The 16169-nt window shown below is 39.9% G+C and overlaps 1 protein-coding gene across 1 annotated transcript in view; it reads right to left on the bottom strand.

The window, feature by feature from the left end:
- brwd3 (bromodomain and WD repeat domain containing 3) overlaps positions 1 to 16169 on the bottom strand; it is a 31466-nt gene that overhangs the window by 14367 nt on the left and 930 nt on the right. The window contains 17 exon segments of the mRNA XM_071205401.1: positions 9402 to 9542; positions 9653 to 9878; positions 10928 to 11056; positions 11142 to 11276; positions 11363 to 11513; positions 11596 to 11700; positions 11783 to 11823; positions 11932 to 12032; positions 12967 to 13037; positions 13155 to 13255; positions 13429 to 13650; positions 14564 to 14724; positions 14831 to 14929; positions 15096 to 15246; positions 15887 to 15915; positions 15918 to 15945; positions 16132 to 16161. Of these exon segments, the coding sequence (XP_071061502.1) occupies positions 9402 to 9542; positions 9653 to 9878; positions 10928 to 11056; positions 11142 to 11276; positions 11363 to 11513; positions 11596 to 11700; positions 11783 to 11823; positions 11932 to 12032; positions 12967 to 13037; positions 13155 to 13255; positions 13429 to 13650; positions 14564 to 14724; positions 14831 to 14929; positions 15096 to 15246; positions 15887 to 15915; positions 15918 to 15945; positions 16132 to 16161 (1921 nt within the window).

Genomic DNA, 16169 nt, shown 5'->3' with positions numbered 1-16169 from the left:
TTTATCCATGTATTTTTTCTTTTTATGTTTATTTTATTAGCTTTTATTTTTAATGACTGATTTTAAATGCCATTTTCTTAATGTCTTTCGTTTTTTGTAAAGCACTTTGAATTGCCTTGTGTTGAAAAGTGCTATATAAATAAACTTGCCTTGCCTTAGATGGTCAACCATCTATGTTGTGATTGGTCAATCCCTTAGAGATGTCCCGCCCCTTAGCCTATCACGTACAATGTGTTGGAGCGCTAGCCAATAGAAGCGCATGTGTTACATAGTGATGTCACTATGTTGCAGAAATAAACAAAGGACTACAACCGAGGCATTTCAGGCAGGGGGGGGGGGGGGGTTGTGGAAGAGAAACTCTCTCTGGCATGGGGTGTTCCATTTTCTGTAGTTTTTGTGCAGGAAATGGAACACCCCAAAAAGTAGGGTCTCTAAAGAAAATATGAACAAAAATATGTGTATCATCGACAATGCTGTTTAACTTTATTTATTCCAGTCTCTTTAAAGAAAATAGGAAATTATAGAGTGATTTTGAACAACAGTCATGTGCCATTACCTTCTCATATCGTCTGCTGCAGCCAAAGCCAAAGATGAGCAAATGGCCGTGTGAGTCAGTGCAGGCAAAATGCTGTCCATCAGTGGAGAACTTGCAGTCAAAAATAGCACCGTGGCCTTGCCCTTCAATCTGGAAACAACATATTTTAATGTTATCTCAATGATAGAATAGAAAAAAGACTAATGGTGGGTAATTTTCATCATAGAACAATTACCATGTTGAAGTAGTTACGGATCTTGGCTCCTTTGGCGAGGTCCCACATGTAAATGTTGCCATCGTGGCCAGCAGACAGCATGATGCGGGAGTCAAATGGATGAGCCTCCAGCACAAACAACTCGTCGTCATGACCCTTTGAACAGAAAAAAACAAACATTCAAATCACTAGGTAGGTTAAAAACAGCCTTTTGTTAATGCGGTACTTGCTTCATTTACTCACAGATAAGACATGCAGCAGCTGTCCCGTGGTGGTGCTCCACACTTTGAGCAGGTAGTTTGATACCGCTGTGATGACGGTGCTGTCTGCACGGTCCCACGCCACCATGGTCACCACCAGCTTAGTTTTATCATCTCCATTGGCGACAGCACTCCTGGAAGAAAATATGCCGTCAGACATGAAACACTTATAGAGAGAGGAAGAAAAGGCATCATGAATATTGATCCCTCTCTTACCCGGGGAGCCTGGCACTAATGTCTAAAGTGACACTCTTCCACTCCTGTTGCTGGTAATGCCAGATCTTGGCTGTACCGTCACGACTGCCGCTCACAAACCTTAGACTGGACACATAAACACTGTCAGAGGCTTGAAATCCCCACAAAAAAACTGTATGAGGAATATGATCTCAGCAAACACACTCACCTGTCGCTGTTATTGCTAAATTGGACGACGACAACTTTATCCTAAAACAGGAAAAGAAGACATGTGGTTGGGTTACAGATAGATCTTGTTTGAAATAAGTTAAATAGAGAAGACCAAAAATAATGCAGCTGCTGTGTTTGGTTTCTTACCGTGTGCGCATCCATCTCAGAGACCTTCACAGGAGTTTCCCCACCAAGGTAGTAGACTCTGATCAGATGATCAGTGCCACCGGTTGCCATGAACATACCACCTGTTAAGAACACAATCAGTGTACAATACATATCCTTATATCCATATTCTATTTATTATGTTTGTATCTTAGAAAAAACATTTACCATCGTTCAAACATAGAATCTTGAGTTTTTTTAAATGTTACAATGATCCAAATACATACATTAATTCCTTATAAGCACACAATGTATACAATATCTTGTTTTTTATTACTGCACATATTCTATTCCAATTCAATTTCAATGTAAATACTGCTATTTTTTTATGTTATTATGGTTTTCTTAAAATAGTTTTCTATCTGTGTTTAATTGTTGTTTTACTTTTATGTATGCACCACAACACCAAGTCAAATTCCTCGTACGTGCCAACCTACCTGGTAATAAACCTGTTTCTGATTATAATTCTGATTATATATACTGCTTGATTATGACTCGTTTCTTAGCAGTTATTGTGTCACTAAAAAGGACATTTTCAACTTTTTTTTTGCACTTTTATTGTCATGACACACACAGTACAGGTAGTACTATGTCATGAAATGGTTTCTCTGCATTTGACCCATCATAGTGTTAGGAGCAGTGGGCTGCCATTATGAGCGGCGCCCGGGGAGCAGTATAGGGAACGGTGCCTTGCTCAGGGACACTTCGGTAGCACTTGGTCTTGCCGGGACTTGAACTGGTGACCTTTCAGTTGCCATGCCAAGCCCCTATAGACTTTGCCACCACCACAACTGAGAGTCTCTGTTCATTTCTTAAAATAAGCTAATGCTGCTAACTGCTATAAAAGTGTACAAAAACACAAAATAGTTGGATTAACTTGCTTCTATTAATGGCTGACAAAATAAAAAATAGGTAAAAAGTTAGGTGGATTTTTGTCAGATGTTGCTTTGCTTATCACAGCAGATTAGGGAAATACATCTGGGACACGTAATGACACCAGGCAGGGAAACACACTTACCACTGCTGAAAGAGGAAGTGGAGACCTGTACTCCTGGACGTGAACGCTCAACAAACTTGACTGGTTGATCCCTAAGAACAGAGGACAAAGACAAAAGCTGTTATTCCCATGAAATAGAGGTATGTTTTTCCACGGCAAGAAACAGCAGAGCAAAAAAAAAGTAAGTGACAGATATATCAAACACTTACTGGAATTTCATGCTGAGCGAGTGCCACTTCCAGAAACACACCCATGCCGTCTGCACCGGTGGAGGCCAGGTACCGCGTTGTCCCTTTGATGGCAGGACAAAACTTAGGGATAGAAAGTCAGTGTTAGTTATTCACAGGCAAGAAGTGACCAAATACAGTGGCAATGGAGTACAGAACAAGTACAGAAAATCGAACTGATAGAATCTTTGGATGCAACAAAAACAATGTTGATATGTTTCAACCCTATTTCAGCAATTAAAATGCATCAGTCCTACCTGTATAGATGTGATGGAGGCAGCGTGGGCCTGCAGAACCGTGATGGGTGCGCAGGTACGCAGGCACCACACTCTGATGGTTTTGTCACAGCTGGCTGAGGCGATGAAGGTGTTCTCATGGTTGACGGCCATGTCACAGATCTCTGCCGAGTGGCCGCGGAGCGTGGACAGGAGGCGGGCCGTCATCTGTGGCCCAGATTTTAACCAGGCAGTCATCAGAACCCTAAAACACATAGGACATTTGCAACATATAAGGACAGTTTTCAACCAAAGAGTGTCATTATAATGTCAACAAAAAAGCTGATTGTAAGTTATTGTGAGTCTCGTTTATGTCAACTTAACGACTCTTTTCACGTGAATAAAATATATTTTTGTAGCAGTCAAAAGTTGAAACAAGTTTATAACCGTACCATGTACACAGTATATTATAACAATTGTATTTCTTTATAAATGTCATAGTAGTTTGCTAAGTTTGAGTCACTATGTTGTTGCAGAGCTTATATGGTGACTTTATAAGCAACTTCTGGAGCACTACTAAGATAAAAAAAAAAAAAAAGTCCGCCACCTCCCACCGAGTAAATTGCAGACAGCAGTTAGTAAGATTGATTTCAGTAGCCGCTTGTCTGGAAATGCCGAAGACTAGAAAAGGTTTTGAAATGTTTTGAAATGTTTTGTCACGTAGTGATCGTCTTCTCAATAAAACATCTTTGCTAATGTCTTCTGGCCAATCAGAATCACGATAACGGCGTGGTGTTGTTGCAGGAAGTCCCGACGGAGAATAATTTTGCGGTAGAACTACTGTTTATACATCCATGGATACAACATTACGTGTTGATAGAAATCAACTCGTAATGAAATAAGACCCCACGGTTTATTTAACTATGCGAAAGAAAACCTGTAAATGTAAGCAGGCACACTGTCCCGTTAAAGTTCGTCTGATTAGAACATCCCATATGGATATGATCTGCATTTTTTAATTACTCACTTCAACTCTGATGTTAGAGAGGTGCCATATCTAATTTGTCTTTTTTAACTTATTGCTAGAATGGTTTGCAAAAATGTCATAAAACAACTAGTGAGATTACTATATATGAAGTTGTTTTGCAATAATCATCTGAACCTGAAATCAACACTCACCGTAAATATCCGACGGCCGGTGCGGTCAAAGGCTACACAGTAGACTGAAGACAGGTGGCCAAGGATACGTTTGTGTATCTTCATGTGTTGGTAGGAGGAAGACGGAACGGCCTGGCTGAAACGAGCTCTGCCTGTGGCCTGGCGAGCGCCCATGATGGACACTGCATATGAAAACAAACAGGAATGATTAAAAGGGCGAAACACACACTGCTAAAGATGACATCATTCATTAGGTCTCGGGCATTAAAAAGTACAAGTTTCACACACCAACATTGGGAGGGTTGCCAATGCTGACTGGAGGTTCTGGTGGACGTCCTCTGTGCAGTGCGGCGACAGCTGAGCCACTGCATACTTTGTGGCTGCAACCTAATTACACGGTTAGAGAACAAAAAAATATTGAGGAAAGTGTGATACTGATGAAGAAACAGATACTTTTGCAACAAACCACACAAACAATAAATCTATATAAATACAACAGTATTGGACTTTCCGTAAATACAGAAAAAAATACAGATATGAGTTAAATACCCACTTTTGGTGGTACGAAGCAAGGACTGTTTTCCAAGTCCAAGAAGTGTTTGGACTCCAGGAACACTAGGTGGGATCTCCTTCTCTATAAGCGGACCTATCCGCCGACAAACATGGAGCAGATAGTCTGCAGGAATGTGCTGGTTTAAAGTCACCTGCAGGAGTGAGAGACAGCTATTACAAAGTCATAAAACAACTAAATTATAAGCATTCAATAACAAACCCAAAATATTATAATATATAGATTACATATCTGTGGTTGAAATATGTGACAGCGCCACAATCATTTAAAAAAAGCCCGATTTGATGTTGATACAATTTAAAAAACACTTAAGTCTCTTTCTACTTATACTTGCTAATGGAATGTAGTTGATTAACAATCAGGACTGATAAAAAGGAGGGAGAAGTAAAGAAAGAGGAGGGACACAGAAGCTCACAGCCAATCAAAAGAGTCTGACGAATCTTCTGGTTCGCTCGCACTGGCAACTGTGCTTTCATTGGCTACTACAGAAGACCGACAGCTCTGTGGATCTGGCTCAGCAAATCACAACCCGCCCTCGTCTCCATTCTCCTCCTACTAGCCCGCACAATAGCTAAGCCTATATATCACCGACGGGCCTATGCTTATATAAATGTTAAAATGTGTAATAATAAACATAAACCCATGACAACCGCGTCTTTTCTGTGTAGTTATTCTAAATAAATATACACATCTGCTTCGAGTCAATTGGCGATTAAATTAGATGTTACACTCCTCATTTGATTAAAAAAGTTAATTGTGAAAATTCACACTCACCCAGTCTTGAAAGGTCCGTTTGTATTTCTCCCATGCAACTCCATCGTTCAGGTATTAACTAAAGTTTTTTAAACAAGCCGCGTTAGATTGACACACACAACGGCTAGTACCGTCCCGGCTCGGCAACAAGCTATTTTATATGATACCGGCCAAAAATTACTGAAAAGTTTCCACAAAAGCGAACAGATAGGCATCATTACGGAAACACGCACGAGAATAAAAACAGAAAGGACCAGCTGAACTTAACCTCATACTCCTCCAGCTCCTCGATCAGAACCTAACAACAAACACACACCGTTAGCGTTAGCTGCTAGCAACAGCTACTTATTTAGACGATTTATAACCATTATGAGGTAATATTGTGCTTATTTTAGGTTGTTACCTTGCTGCTTTTTGCAAGGTCCCAGACAGCAGAAACCTGGCAATGAGGTAATAAAGTTCTGCAAAGAAAGAGAGGTGTTGTTAGCATGGTGCTACCTAATGTTGCTATTGAGCCGAGCTAACGTTAGGTTGAACTCGGGTACTTAGCGCGCTAGCTGACAAACAACTGTAAACTGTGTGAATGCAAAATCTTTACTCGCAGACCAAATGGCCTCTCAGCACTCACCAGCTTCGGTTTGTGAATACTGTTCTCCTGCCATCACTTGGTAGGACAGGCGACATTAAGACAAACTGATGTTTTAGCTTGCTCGTTAGCCGCCGGCTAGCTAACAGTAGCTAGTTGCGTGTAGCTAAAACAGGCTCGTGAATGGCCTCCTCTCTCAAGTTGTTCCCTGACCACCTGGTGCTTTGTGTCAGCGCCCTCCAGTGAAACAGTGCGATATCGGTGTGTTTGTTTTCTTTACAGGTTTAACATTCATATTTATTATTATCAGTACAACAGATTACAACATAAATTATGTTTTGATACAATTATTTTCCTGTATTACACGGTCAAAAAAATACACATTACAATGCTTTTGTTTTTTAAATTAGAGTGAGGAAACATTGAATACGTTTCCATACCAATATGAAAATATTGTATAGGTGTCCAGTTTAAATTTAAAAAAAAATGTGTGTAGCCAAAGGTTTAAGATATGTATTTCTCATGGTGTTAATACATATGCACAGTACATTTATGAATTTGAAATGGTTATCTCTGATTCTCTTTTATTTTTGTTAAATTGTATTCATCCTTAGATATTACGACGGGGCCAATAAACAAAAAAGGGGTCTATTGAACCAGGAGATACTTGTAAATTCACAACTTTCAGTATTGTTATCCAAGTTTTAAAATAAATATATATTTTTCAATGTTTGTTTCCTGTCTATGCAACCATACAGCACAGGAAATACCATTATCTGTGAACATAGGTGTCAATAAACAATAATCTTTTTCTAAAATGTGCATCTACAAAACATATTCAGTTATAAAAAAAAAAAGTCAATTTTATTGTCAATCTTTTAGTTTGTGTGTACAGACAGAGAGATCGAAATACCGTTTCCCAAAAATCCAAATATATATTAAAATATGTATATCCTATAGCCTATATACACAATCAACAGACACATTTTTATAAATGCACACATTAAGACATAAATAAAACACAACAATCAATATATACAAAATAACAGTCACTTTAATATCTCTGGGAATACGTGTATATAAAATATGCATCAGTATTGTAGATTCATCTACTAAACATACTCAACCTAACATTTAGATCCACTCGACCCTTACAACACTTACTTTCTGAATAATGTGCCTAAACTAAGCACATTTTGCTGACATTCATTTTTCAGGAACATTTTTGAATGAAGGGCTTTCAACTTTATGCAGCATATTATACAAGTTGAGGATCTGAACTGCACTGATTGACATAAGGGTGGCGCTGCAGCATCTGTTGGATCATCTGAAGCCTGTGGGACTGACAGTTCACCACTGCATTTGTTTTAACAATTTCAGAACTCAGCCCATGCTCATGTACATAACATGTGATGATCAGCTAATAGCGTTCGCAAGCATGCCTCAGAGAGCAGAAGGTGGCATGATTCACACCAATCACAGCATATCAGTGTAATCTACATATATGGATACTACCGGTGACATTTATTCAGTGTTGTATACAACCTGTTTTGCATGATCAGGCAGTTAGAATACATTCCTTTTAATTGGGTATCTTTTAAATCCAAACGACCACCACTAGAAAGGCAGACACAAATCACATAACTAGTAGGGCTATAGTCCAGTGGGCGGGATTGAGTGTGGTCCAACTCTGGCTGCTGAGAAACTCTCCATTCAGCCTTCATCTGTGTGTGCGGACAGGACTCGCTGTTTCTAATGAGAGTTTAAAGAGCGAGGGGTCAGGATCTCTGTGTGTCCCCATTACCGGGCGGACTTGATCTCTGGGCATCTTTTTGGGATAAATTACGTCGCGTTTCTTAGCCGGTTAAAGACCCGTTTCTATGGTTTCCACACATATCTCCGTTTGGACTCGCTGACTGTTATTTCCCCATAATAAGGTAAGTTATCATCTTGGTGTGGAAGCCATACGTGCTAACAACAAACCGGTGCACAGTGTCGGTGTGTATACTTATAAAGTTACCACGCTTATTACAAATCAGATTTTCTTGATATCTGACATTAAACTCCTTGTATTTGTCACTTTCTACAAGTCTTAATTTAGCTGAATTGCTTTTCAATACTTAAAACTACTTATTTTTTCATTAGCCAGTTGATATTACCTTTGTTTAACACTTAAGCTAATTCATGGAGAATGAGGGTTTTCTCATGTTTTAGCCAAAGTGCTTTATAATTATATATATTAAAGAATTTCCCAATTTGGGATTAATAAAGTATATCTATCCATACTATCTATTATAATGTTTTCAATAGTAATGTTATTGTAAGTATATTAATTATCTGGTGCTGTGTGAAGGGATCCTGTGAATGTAATGCTGTCTATGACTAATGAACATTTATATTGTGTTGACATACAGCTACCTGTACACCATCTCTTGGTTTGGTGCACACTATTACATCTGAACAATGATCACACATGACTTTTGGATGATAAAATGTAAGCCTAAATGGCAGTATCATGCATCTAATAGGGTAGCATCTTCGTGTATGAAGAGCAAAAAGGCTGGAATATGAGATTGAAAGACACCAAGGAGGAGTTGACGTCACAGGATTCCTGTTTAAATCCAAGTCAATGGCAACAGGGTCACTTTGTTGAGCGACCAACATAATAATGTGACAAAAACAAAGCTAATGTTTGTAGTTAAAAGGAGCCATTGTGTGATGTTTAAAACTCAGTTTTTCAGAGTCATTTTTATATTGCTTCAGTTTATAATTGTAACAGAAATTTTCATTTTTCAATAAATGATGCGCAAACAACAAACATAATTATTACATTCAAACAAAATACTTTAAGTAGATAAAGTACATTATTCAAAAGTTTACATTAACTTTGAATAATAACACGGGAGAAACCGGAGCCTCTCTTTTTCCTCTCTCCCTCCCTCCTTGTCTCTCTCTCGACAGCCTGTCTGTATTTCATGCAGCTCGCTAAACCGTGGGCGGGGCTTCAGGTGATCATGTAGAGCTGCGTGTGTCCATCGTCAGACTCAGCATCTGATCTCTCTCTCGCGCCTGGTTATAATTCACTCGCGTTTATGTCCATATCGATCAGATCCAACTCTCCTGATCGGCCTTTATAGAGAGCACCGATCAAACTATTAAGAGTGAATATCGGCCGATCAAGACCGGCGGCCGATCAAGACCTAATTATTACCGGACATTTTGACTGGCAGGTTTTGAATTGACTGGTTTTTAATCAATTTTACCAGCTAAAAAAACGGTAATTACCGGCTAACGGAAACCCTGAGTCAAACATACCCTCCGCTCCTTCAGCCGGCGGCTCTTCGATCTCACGCCCGTCCTGCTCATCCTGCAACTGTCTGATCAGATTGTCCAAAATGCTTTCTCTGTTTTCTGCTGTTTGCTGGCCAAGTACCTGTTCAACCAACTCTCCCTCACCTAAGCAGAAGAAAAAGAAAATATTTTGTCAAACGTTTAAACTTCCTAAGATAAAAGTGTGCAAGCATTTTGAGTAAATGTTGTGAGAGAATAAGGGAGCATGTGTTTACTGTTAGCCATATATCCTAGTTGGGGTACCAGCTGGTCCTCCTGGCACTGCTCTCTCCCTGGCACCAGGCGCTGGTAGTGAGGAGGGTGAGGATTCCCATCAATGTCCACCAGGAAGGGTGAAGGCATGAGGTGTGGAGCCTGCTGCGTCTGCTCATCCAGAACGTAGTTATTAGCATCACGGATGAGAGGTCGGTAGTCCGTGTGGAAGAACATCTGATCAGGAATCTGGAGGGAATCATGAATACATTTGTGTTTATTATAATGATACCTAATCTGTACAATATTTAAAGGGGCCCTATTAAACTAATTGCAGGCTCATATATATATTTCTATTTTGTTCCTCTACTGGGACATGTTTAAATGCTTCAATGTTCAAAAGGGTCTTTATTTTTCTCATACTGCCTGTGCTGCAGCTCCTCTTTTCACCCTCTGTCTAAAACCAGAGCCCAGTCTGGTTAGCTACATTTCTGACCTCCTGCTAAATTATGAACCATCCAGATCTCTCAGGTCTTCAGGGACTGGTCAGCTTTCTGTCCCCAGAGTCAGAACTAAACATGGTAAAGCAGCGTTCAGTTATTATGCTCCAAATATCTGGAACAAACTCCCAGAAACTTGCAGGTCCGCTGCAACTCTTACTACTTTTAAATCCAGGCTGAAGACTTTTCTTTTTGTCGCTACTTTTAATTGAACTATTCATATATCTTAGACTGCACTGTAACTTTTATCCATGTATTTTTTCTTTTTATGTTTATTTTATTAGCTTTTATTTTTAATGACTGATTTTAAATGCCATTTTCTTAATGTCTTTCGTTTTTTGTAAAGCACTTTGAATTGCCTTGTGTTGAAAAGTGCTATATAAATAAACTTGCCTTGCCTTAGATGGTCAACCATCTATGTTGTGATTGGTCAATCCCTTAGAGATGTCCCGCCCCTTAGCCTATCACGTACAATGTGTTGGAGCGCTAGCCAATAGAAGCGCATGTGTTACATAGTGATGTCACTATGTTGCAGAAATAAACAAAGGACTACAACCGAGGCATTTCAGGCAGGGGGGGGGGGGGTTGTGGAAGAGAAACTCTCTCTGGCATGGGGTGTTCCATTTTCTGTAGTTTTTGTGCAGGAAATGGAACACCCCAAAAAGTAGGGTCTCTAAAGAAAATATGAACAAAAGTATGTGTATCATCGACAATGCTGTTTAACTTTATTTATTCCAGTCTCTTTAAAGAAAATAGGAAATTATAGAGTGATTTTGAACAACAGTCATGTGCCATTACCTTCTCATATCGTCTGCTGCAGCCAAAGCCAAAGATGAGCAAATGGCCGTGTGAGTCAGTGCAGGCAAAATGCTGTCCATCAGTGGAGAACTTGCAGTCAAAAATAGCACCGTGGCCTTGCCCTTCAATCTGGAAACAACATATTTTAATGTTATCTCAATGATAGAATAGAAAAAAGACTAATGGTGGGTAATTTTCATCATAGAACAATTACCATGTTGAAGTAGTTACGGATCTTGGCTCCTTTGGCGAGGTCCCACATGTAAATGTTGCCATCGTGGCCAGCAGACAGCATGATGCGGGAGTCAAATGGATGAGCCTCCAGCACAAACAACTCGTCGTCATGACCCTTTGAACAGAAAAAAACAAACATTCAAATCACTAGGTAGGTTAAAACAGCCTTTTGTTAATGCGGTACTTGCTTCATTTACTCACAGATAAGACATGCAGCAGCTGTCCCGTGGTGGTGCTCCACACTTTGAGCAGGTAGTTTGATACCGCTGTGATGACGGTGCTGTCTGCACGGTCCCACGCCACCATGGTCACCACCAGCTTAGTTTTATCATCTCCATTGGCGACAGCACTCCTGGAAGAAAATATGCCGTCAGACATGAAACACTTATAGAGAGAGGAAGAAAAGGCATCATGAATATTGATCCCTCTCTTACCCGGGGAGCCTGGCACTAATGTCTAAAGTGACACTCTTCCACTCCTGTTGCTGGTAATGCCAGATCTTGGCTGTACCGTCACGACTGCCGCTCACAAACCTTAGACTGGACACATAAACACTGTCAGAGGCTTGAAATCCCCACAAAAAAACTGTATGAGGAATATGATCTCAGCAAACACACTCACCTGTCGCTGTTATTGCTAAATTGGACGACGACAACTTTATCCTAAAACAGGAAAAGAAGACATGTGGTTGGGTTACAGATAGATCTTGTTTGAAATAAGTTAAATAGAGAAGACCAAAAATAATGCAGCTGCTGTGTTTGGTTTCTTACCGTGTGCGCATCCATCTCAGAGACCTTCACAGGAGTTTCCCCACCAAGGTAGTAGACTCTGATCAGATGATCAGTGCCACCGGTTGCCATGAACATACCACCTGTTAAGAACACAATCAGTGTACAATACATATCCTTATATCCATATTCTATTTATTATGTTTGTATCTTAGAAAAAACATTTACCATCGTTCAAACATAGAATCTTGAGTTTTTTTAAATGTTACAATGATCCAAATACATACATTAATTCCTTATAAGCACACAATGTATACAATATCTTGTTTTTTATTACTGCACATATTCTATTCCAATTCAATTTCAATGTAAATACTGCTATTTTTTTATGTTATTATGGTTTTCTTAAAATAGTTTTCTATCTGTGTTTAATTGTTGTTTTACTTTTATGTATGCACCACAACACCAAGTCAAATTCCTCGTACGTGCCAACCTACCTGGTAATAAACCTGTTTCTGATTATAATTCTGATTATATATACTGCTTGATTATGACTCGTTTCTTAGCAGTTATTGTGTCACTAAAAAGGACATTTTCAACTTTTTTTTTGCACTTTTATTGTCATGACACACACAGTACAGGTAGTACTATGTCATGAAATGGTTTCTCTGCATTTGACCCATCATAGTGTTAGGAGCAGTGGGCTGCCATTATGAGCGGCGCCCGGGGAGCAGTATAGGGAACGGTGCCTTGCTCAGGGACACTTCGGTAGCACTTGGTCTTGCCGGGACTTGAACTGGTGACCTTTCAGTTGCCATGCCAAGCCCCTATAGACTTTGCCACCACCACAACTGAGAGTCTCTGTTCATTTCTTAAAATAAGCTAATGCTGCTAACTGCTATAAAAGTGTACAAAAACACAAAATAGTTGGATTAACTTGCTTCTATTAATGGCTGACAAAATAAAAAATAGGTAAAAAGTTAGGTGGATTTTGTCAGATGTTGCTTTGCTTATCACAGCAGATTAGGGAAATACATCTGGGACACGTAATGACACCAGGCAGGGAAACACACTTACCACTGCTGAAAGAGGAAGTGGAGACCTGTACTCCTGGACGTGAACGCTCAACAAACTTGACTGGTTGATCCCTAAGAACAGAGGACAAAGACAAAAGCTGTTATTCCCATGAAATAGAGGTATGTTTTTCCACGGCAAGAAACAGCAGAGCAAAAAAAAAGTAAGTGACAGATATATCAAACACTTACTGGAATTTCATGCTGAGCGAGTGCCACTTCCAGAAACACACCATGCCGTCTGCACCGGTGGAGGCCAGGTACCGCGTTGTCCCTTTGATGGCAGGACAAAACTTAGGGATAGAAAGTCAGTGTTAGTTATTCACAGGCAAGAAGTGACCAAATACAGTGGCAATGGAGTACAGAACAAGTACAGAAAATCGAACTGATAGAATCTTTGGATGCAACAAAAACAATGTTGATATGTTTCAACCCTATTTCAGCAATTAAAATGCATCAGTCCTACCTGTATAGATGTGATGGAGGCAGCGTGGGCCTGCAGAACCGTGATGGGTGCGCAGGTACGCAGGCACCACACTCTGATGGTTTTGTCACAGCTGGCTGAGGCGATGAAGGTGTTCTCATGGTTGACGGCCATGTCACAGATCTCTGCCGAGTGGCCGCGGAGCGTGGACAGGAGGCGGCCGTCATCTGTGGCCCAGATTTTAACCAGGCAGTCATCAGAACCCTAAAACACATAGGACATTTGCAACATATAAGGACAGTTTTCAACCAAAGAGTGTCATTATAATGTCAACAAAAAAGCTGATTGTAAGTTATTGTGAGTCTCGTTTATGTCAACTTAACGACTCTTTTCACGTGAATAAAATATATTTTTGTAGCAGTCAAAAGTTGAAACAAGTTTATAACCGTACCATGTACACAGTATATTATAACAATTGTATTTCTTTATAAATGTCATAGTAGTTTGCTAAGTTTGAGTCACTATGTTGTTGCAGAGCTTATATGGTGACTTTATAAGCAACTTCTGGAGCACTACTAAGATAAAAAAAAAAAAAAAGTCCGCCACCTCCCACCGAGTAAATTGCAGACAGCAGTTAGTAAGATTGATTTCAGTAGCCGCTTGTCTGGAAATGCCGAAGACTAGAAAAGGTTTTGAAATGTTTTGAAATGTTTTGTCACGTAGTGATCGTCTTCTCAATAAAACATCTTTGCTAATGTCTTCTGGCCAATCAGAATCACGATAACGGCGTGGTGTTGTTGCAGGAAGTCCCGACGGAGAATAATTTTGCGGTAGAACTACTGTTTATACATCCATGGATACAACATTACGTGTTGATAGAAATCAACTCGTAATGAAATAAGACCCCACGGTTTATTTAACTATGCGAAAGAAAACCTGTAAATGTAAGCAGGCACACTGTCCCGTTAAAGTTCGTCTGATTAGAACATCCCATATGGATATGATCTGCATTTTTTAATTACTCACTTCAACTCTGATGTTAGAGAGGTGCCATATCTAATTTGTCTTTTTTAACTTATTGCTAGAATGGTTTGCAAAAATGTCATAAAACAACTAGTGAGATACTATATATGAAGTTGTTTTGCAATAATCATCTGAACCTGAAATCAACACTCACCGTAAATATCCGACGGCCGGTGCGGTCAAAGGCTACACAGTAGACTGAAGACAGGTGGCCAAGGATACGTTTGTGTATCTTCATGTGTTGGTAGGAGGAAGACGGAACGGCCTGGCTGAAACGAGCTCTGCCTGTGGCCTGGCGAGCGCCCATGATGGACACTGCATATGAAAACAAACAGGAATGATTAAAAGGGCGAAACACACACTGCTAAAGATGACATCATTCATTAGGTCTCGGGCATTAAAAAGTACAAGTTTCACACACCAACATTGGGAGGGTTGCCAATGCTGACTGGAGGTTCTGGTGGACGTCCTCTGTGCAGTGCGGCGACAGCTGAGCCACTGCATACTTTGTGGCTGCAACCTAATTACACGGTTAGAGAACAAAAAAATATTGAGGAAAGTGTGATACTGATGAAGAAACAGATACTTTTGCAACAAACCACACAAACAATAAATCTATATAAATACAACAGTATTGGACTTTCCGTAAATACAGAAAAAAATACAGATATGAGTTAAATACCCACTTTTGGTGGTACGAAGCAAGGACTGTTTTCCAAGTCCAAGAAGTGTTTGGACTCCAGGAACACTAGGTGGGATCTCCTTCTCTATAAGCGGACCTATCCGCCGACAAACATGGAGCAGATAGTCTGCAGGAATGTGCTGGTTTAAAGTCACCTGCAGGAGTGAGAGCAGCTATTACAAAGTCATAAAACAACTAAATTATAAGCATTCAATAACAAACCCAAAATATTATAATATATAGATTACATATCTGTGGTTGAAATATGTGACAGCGCCACAATCATTTAAAAAAAGCCCGATTTGATGTTGATACAATTTAAAAAACACTTAAGTCTCTTTCTACTTATACTTGCTAATGGAATGTAGTTGATTAACAATCAGGACTGATAAAAAGGAGGGAGAAGTAAAGAAAGAGGAGGGACACAGAAGCTCACAGCCAATCAAAAGAGTCTGACGAATCTTCTGGTTCGCTCGCACTGGCAACTGTGCTTTCATTGGCTACTACAGAAGACCGACAGCTCTGTGGATCTGGCTCAGCAAATCACAACCCGCCCTCGTCTCCATTCTCCTCCTACTAGCCCGCACAATAGCTAAGCCTATATATCACCGACGGGCCTATGCTTATATAAATGTTAAAATGTGTAATAATAAACATAAACCCATGACAACCGCGTCTTTTCTGTGTAGTTATTCTAAATAAATATACACATCTGCTTCGAGTCAATTGGCGATTAAATTAGATGTTACACTCCTCATTTGATTAAAAAAGTTAATTGTGAAAATTCACACTCACCCAGTCTTGAAAGGTCCGTTTGTATTTCTCCCATGCCAACTCCATCGTTCAGGTATTAACTAAAGTTTTTTTAAAACAACGCGTTAGATTGACACACAACGGCTAGTACCGTCCCGGCTCGGCAACAAGCTATTTTATATGATACCGGCCAAAAATTACTGAAAAGTTTCCACAAAAGCGAACAGATAGGCATCATTACGGAAACACGCACGAGAATAAAAACAGAAAGGACCAGCTGAACTTACCTCATACTCCTCCAGCTCCTCGATCAGAACCTAACAAC

Source organism: Pseudochaenichthys georgianus, chromosome 14 (assembly GCF_902827115.2).
Source record: "Pseudochaenichthys georgianus chromosome 14, fPseGeo1.2, whole genome shotgun sequence".
Classification (NCBI taxonomy): Eukaryota; Metazoa; Chordata; class Actinopteri; order Perciformes; family Channichthyidae; genus Pseudochaenichthys; species Pseudochaenichthys georgianus.
Note: the sequence above shows the minus strand (reverse complement) of the source record. Positions and strands in the feature narration are given on the sequence as shown.